The 6,000-nt window shown below is 49.6% G+C and overlaps 1 protein-coding gene across 1 annotated transcript in view; it reads right to left on the bottom strand.

The window, feature by feature from the left end:
- Positions 1-5,451: 5,451 nt before the first annotated feature.
- The window catches only part of LOC311158115 (gamma-aminobutyric acid receptor subunit gamma-4), a gene marked incomplete at both ends in the record, with an annotated part of 34,402 nt that continues 33,853 nt past the window's right edge, over positions 5,452-6,000 (bottom strand). The window contains one exon of the mRNA XM_084213276.1: positions 5,452-5,745. Within this exon, the coding sequence (XP_084069402.1) occupies positions 5,452-5,745 (294 nt within the window). The remainder of the gene's footprint in view (positions 5,746-6,000) is intronic.

The following is a 6,000-nucleotide window of genomic DNA, read 5'->3' as shown; positions in this document are numbered from 1 at the left end:
GGGTGGCTGTTGAGCGAGGTCTGTCCTTTGGGTTGTGATTGCTCCAAAAGTCACCAGCATAAATGGAAATATAGAAAGGCTGAAATAAACTCCACCAAATATTGCTGCCAAACCCCCTCCACCCCAAGACACTGGGGGAAACATCAGATATTTTATTTACAGTGGCAACAGAGTGAGGGGGACAAGCAAGGCATTCTCCTGCTTTACAAATAATGACTTTGAATGGCTGAGACTGCTCCTGAGCAATGCTGACTTGAAGCAACTTCTGCCTTTCTTAAAGCAAAACAACAAACCCAAAAATATCCACCACCCATTAAAAATATCAGTGACAATTTCCCCTATTTGCTTTCCAACAAAATAGTTTTCTCTGGACATAAATAAATTAACCAGCTCCAGTAACCCCATCAGGAGGGGGCCAGGGGACAGTTTTCACCCCTCTTACAAGGTGCAGATAGACAGTGGAACAGGATGGTAAGGATGGGCAGTGTATAATGTTGTTTATTATGTATAATAAGAAGCATCCAGAAATCTCAGTTAAGGACCAAGCGCCAGAGTGCCAGCCCCTGTACAAACACACAGTAACAGAATCCCGGTCCTGAAGAGCTTACAGGCTAAAAATGGTTCCTTATGTGACATAATTTGGAGGGGAAGAATAGGAATTGGAGGGGGAGAAATGAAAAATCAACCTTCTTCCTGATTTCCCTTTATATTCCAAACAAAGGCCACAAGACATGAATGCTGAGATCATAATTTCCAGTCCCCATCATTAGATATGAGGATAGCAGAGTGATAGAATCACAGAATCATTTAGGTTGGAGAAGACCTTTTACGACCATTGTGTCCAAATGTAAATCTAACACTGCCAAGAGCTCCACTAAACCATCTCCCCAAGTGCCACATCTCCACATCTTTTAAACACCTCCAGGGACAGTGACTCCACCACTTCCCTGGGCAGCCTGTTCCACACCTGACCACCCTTCCAATGAAGAATTTTCCCCCAGTATCCAACCTAGACCTGCCCTGACTCAACTAGAGTATGTTTTCTCTTATCCTGTTTCGGATTATCTGGGAGAAGTGACTGACCCACCCCTCATCACACCCTCCTGCCAGGGAGCTGTAGAGAGCAGTAAGGTCTCCCCTGAGCCTCCTTTTCTCCAGGCTGAGCCACCCCCAGCTCCCTCAGCTTCCCCTGTCCTGGAGTGCCAAGCAAATTGTGTTCTATTTGCCATCTGTATGGCAGCTGTCTTCTGTTCAGTGGGCAGTTTTCCTTATTTCTCTCTGAGTGATCACACCCACTCCTCCCTCCTGGGGACACATCTGCTGATAAGAGGCCATTGAATGTCCCTGCAGGGCTGATAAGAGCTACAGCATCCCACTGGGAGATGTGAGCCCAGGGGGAGGAGCCAAGCATTCCTACCCGGATATAATCTGGAGATTCTGGAACACCAGCACAGCTCTGCCCAGGGGGAGGAGCCAAGCATTCCTACCCGGATATAATCTGGAGATTCTGGAACACCAGCACAGCTTCCCACTGCATTCCCAGAGGAACAGCAGCTGCCTCTGCCCCTGGATCTTCAGAGGCAGCCTGCACCTTTCTCCAGGATCCCTGCTCCAGCAGAACCACCCCTGGCACTGCAGGAGGGCTGAGCCACAATTCCAATGGCCCTGCTGCCAGCACCCTGACCCACAGGGTGTCAGGCTGTGTTCTGACTCTGTCAGTGCTGTTTTGGTTTACTGCATTGTTTATCTTTTTATTTACTTCCCTAATAAAGAACTGTTATTTCCTGCTCCCATATTTTTTGCCTAAGAGTTCCTTAATTTCAAATTTATAGCAATTTGGAGGGGTGGGGGGTTCATTTTCTCCATTTCAGAGGAGACTCCTGCCTTCCTTAGCAGACACCTGGCTTCCCAAACCAAGACATCCCCTCATCAGGCTTGTGCTCCAGACCTTTCCAAAACTGACCTGAGGAGCTGAGGAGTGGCCTCACCATGCCCAGCACAGAGGGACAGGTCTCTGCCCTGGTCCTGCTGCCCTGGGGTGTGTTTGTCTTCACCACGGCAGGGGGATGTGCAGGGTGGGAATGGGACTGGCTGCTCCCTGGGAAGGGGAGGCAGGAGGTGAGGGGGCCAGGTGTGAGGCTGACAGGGAATGTTGAAACCTCCCTGAGAGGAGGAGGCAGCACGGCCACGCAGGTGTGTCAAGCAGCCCAAGTGCTTTGCAGCAGCCCTGGTGCCTCTGTTCTCCCTGCCCAGAGCAGCACAGCTCAGCCCCATGGGTTTGGTCTGTGTCTAATGCCAGCCTAGGAGGGCACAGAGAGAGAGACTCCCAGGGCCAAGCTGAGCAGGGCAACTCACAGCTACTGGATGTCTCTGTGCCCTGGGTCCCCTCCTGATAGCTAGAAAAACACATTCTATAAGGAAACTGGAGCCTTGCAAAGTCATTCCAAAAGAATGACAGATTTTTCTTTTTGGCTTTTCTTAGCTTTCCTTTTTTTTTTTTTTCTTTTTTCTTTTGATACTATAGAAAATTAAAAACATGATTGAATTTGTGCATGCCTTTATTTATTGTGCTGTGGATGATGGGCACAGACTTCCCTAAGCCAAAAAGCCCCCTCCCTCCTCCTTCCCCAGCCTTAGTAATCAGCTTCCTTGTGCTCCAGCCCACGCTAGACTATTTTCCTCTGTCAAATCCTCCATCATTGGTTCAATTACCTAGGTGTGTGTTGGCTTTATCTTTTTTTGGTGAAATCTTACAATCTTTCAAGTCTACTTTGTCCTCTTAGGTTTTTGTACACCCCGTTTCTCTCCTGTCTGATTTTGTAAAAGGTCTAATTTCAACAAGTTGCTGCTCTCAGGGCTGAGGTCTGTTCTCCAGCGCCCATGACAATCATATGTGCTCACCAAGAGCTTCGAAGCTACAGCAGATTGCAGCTCTTCGGGCTCCACTGCACAGGGCTGCTCATTTTTCCCTTCCCCACTTTGCTCCCCGTGCTCAGTGCAGCCTCCAGCACCTGCACAGCGTTGAAGCCACCATCCTGTTGAGGAGGGATCTGGCACAGACCCTGGCTTGCCACCGGGGCGTCCCCTCCCACACAGCCCCAGCAGCTGCCTGCCCGAATGCCGGGACGTGCTTCACTCAGAGCCTGGCGTGTGAGCCAGTTCCAATCCAGGATGCTCTTTCCTTTTGGCTCCCCAAAGAGATCACAGGACCCTGTTTAATCCAGCTCCCTGTCGGTGCAGGGCTGAGTCATAGGAGGTTTTTCTGTTGCTACATCTAATAACGCTTTGCTACTGGGAGCAGAACATCAGCCAGCTTGGCTGGGAGTCGGCACTGTCACCCAGCAGCTTCCCTTGTCGGCAAGTTGTTTTGATTCTTTTCTTAGACTTCTCCCTCTCTGTGTCTTTCTCTGTAAAACATTAATTTCCTCTAATTAGAGCCTCCTTAACAATTCTTTTCCCCCCCCCTCTCCTCAGTTAATTTCCTCTAATTAGAACCTCCTTAATAATTCTTTTGCTAAATCAATTTCCTCAGTTAGAACCGCCCGCCACAATTTCTTTCCTCCCTTTCAAAAGCTGTCGGAGTAGCTAAGCAAATTATGCTTCTGAGTAACCTTTATCTCTTCCTTGGTATTTTAAAAGAACTGTAACAGGTTAGACAGGCACAATTTCCCCTTTCAGAGCTCGGCTGGTCTGACCCCATTAGGTTATACTTAGCTGAGTGTTGTACTATTGTATACTTAATAAGATGCTCTAGCTGTTCATCTGGAACCCAGGTAAGGCTGCATTTGTGAATGAATTAAACATGACACTTCATTATTCAGATCAGATTTAACAGTGTCAAAATCCGTCTTAAAACCAGACCAAATTGCTCTCCAAGAATATATAAAACCTCCTGCCCCTGTTAGCTGTCCTGTGAGCCAGTCTTTCCTAACTTTTCCTCTACAGCCATGTCGGTTTCCTTCTCCTGACAAGCCTTTTAAGTTCCTAATTTTTTTCTAAAACATGCTGTTTTTAAGAAAAGATTCTTTTTGTTTCTAATTTACACAGTAAGTAACTATTAACGGCCCACTGCTTTTCACAACCATGCTGTGGGCCACATCAGCAGCTGGTGTAAATGGGGAGGCAGCCAGTTGACACGTTATGGACCTTGGGCCTGAGTTTCCTCTTCTTTATTAGGCAGTTTCTCCCCAGCTGAAACTGTGTAATGCATTTCTCAGTCTCTTTAAGATGGGACCATCTCACTACACTTGTCCTTCTTAAAATCCATCAAGGACAACTCACTCCATTTCCTGATTTTACGAGGAAACAGGCCAAGTGATGATGGCACTGGGAGGGGCCATCCATTTAGAGTGAAGACTCTTGTTTTATGCAATTATGGAAAAAAAAATAAAGAAGGGAACACATCTGAGCTGCAGGGATGCACTGGAAGCTGTGTGTTCCCTTTCCTATACCCCTTCCTCAGGTTGGCACCGAGCACCCAGCACAGATCTGATGGCACCAGCGAGTGTCACTGCGTGGGACAGCACTGCCCCTGTGTGATTCACAGCCCAAAGAGAACTACGTCACTACAGGCTCAGGAGGCTTCTTCTGACAAAGATTCCCCCCTCTTTTGGCCATGCCCAGCTGCAAAGCCTGCTCTGAGTCCCGGCCACACAGCAGAAATGTCACCGTGGGCCCTGGAGAGCCTGCTCCAGTAAGGCAGGTGGGCCCTTCCAGCTTGGAGTGCTTTCCATCACCGTGGGGTGGGAATCAGCAGTGCCTCAGTGGGAGGGTGTCCTGGAGTGATCCGTGAGGAATGCTTCAGAGATACTCTGCGGGGAGCTGGGGGAGGCTTGCAGCAACTCCATCCTCGTCAGTGCCACCATCAGATGTCTGGGCAGGCCCAAAACGTTTCAGCCAAGCCCAGCTGCTGTGGGAGAGCTGCACTGCTGTCCTTGTCCACACTATTTCCTTCGGACCTTCCCGAGCTTCTGGCACCCCACGAAGTCTGCTCTGGTGGAAGTGGTGCAGAAGTCGTAAGATGTATTTGATTTCATTTGCAGTCTTAATAACTATGCAGAAAACTCCATTTGCCATCACTTGCCTTGAAATCTCGGAGTAGGACTGGATGGAAAAATGAAATGCATTAAGGTTTGTTTTTTGACAAAATCCCTAATGCTTGAGACGGGAATAGGATGTTTTTGGGTAATCTTACAAGGAGTACAATGCTGGTGGTGTTGGAGAGAGGGCTGTCTGGGGAAGGGTAGATTCTCTAAAAAGATATGTTAGAAGGCTAAAAAAAAAAGCTGTTTGGTTCTTCTCAGAAGAGATGAGAGAGCAGGAAGAGGGAATCACCAGGTCGGGTTGCTCAGACTGACAGCTGACTACAACAGGAGAGATGCTGTTCTCTATGCTCCTCGAGAAGCCCCTCTTGCTGGTGCCCTGCCCATTCCAGCTGAGGACAGAGAAGGGCTAGAGATAGAGATAGGCAATCCAGTAGACGATGTTGAAGAGCAGGAAGGCGGTGGGGAAGAAGACGCGGGAGTAGGAGTCCAGGCGGGATATGTGGATGCGGACCCGCCCCTCCCGCCACATCCCCGTCTGACAGTCCTCGATGCAGCAGAAGAACCTCTCGCACTCCTTCCCCTCCAGGCACGGGGAGCCGGGCTCGTCGTCCTCATCCTCCTCCATCTCCGGGGGCCAGTGCATGATGTGGTTGATGTTGATGGCGGTGAAGGTTGGCATCACCTGTGCGCCGGCAGGTGGCTGCGAGGGGGACAGGCAGGCAGGTTAAAGGGGAGGAAAAGGCAGCAAAACGTGTTCTGGACACCAACCCCCGCCCAGCTGGCAACAGATCAGACCATCATGGGTGCAGTTCAGCGGAGGGGGATGATTGATCATCCCCAGCCTCTGCACCTGGCTGTGAATCACCGCGTTTGGGGAGCTGGCAGCTCCCTGCATGACTGTGAGTGTTCTCCCCGGCACCCCAGGGCACAGCCCTGCTCAGCAAAGGTCTGATTA

The sequence above is a fragment of the Fringilla coelebs genome (assembly GCF_963513975.1).
Source record: "Fringilla coelebs genome assembly, chromosome: 11".
Taxonomy (NCBI): Eukaryota; Metazoa; Chordata; class Aves; order Passeriformes; family Fringillidae; genus Fringilla; species Fringilla coelebs.
The sequence above is the reverse complement of the archived record's forward strand: the minus strand, read 5'-3'. Positions and strand labels throughout refer to the sequence as shown.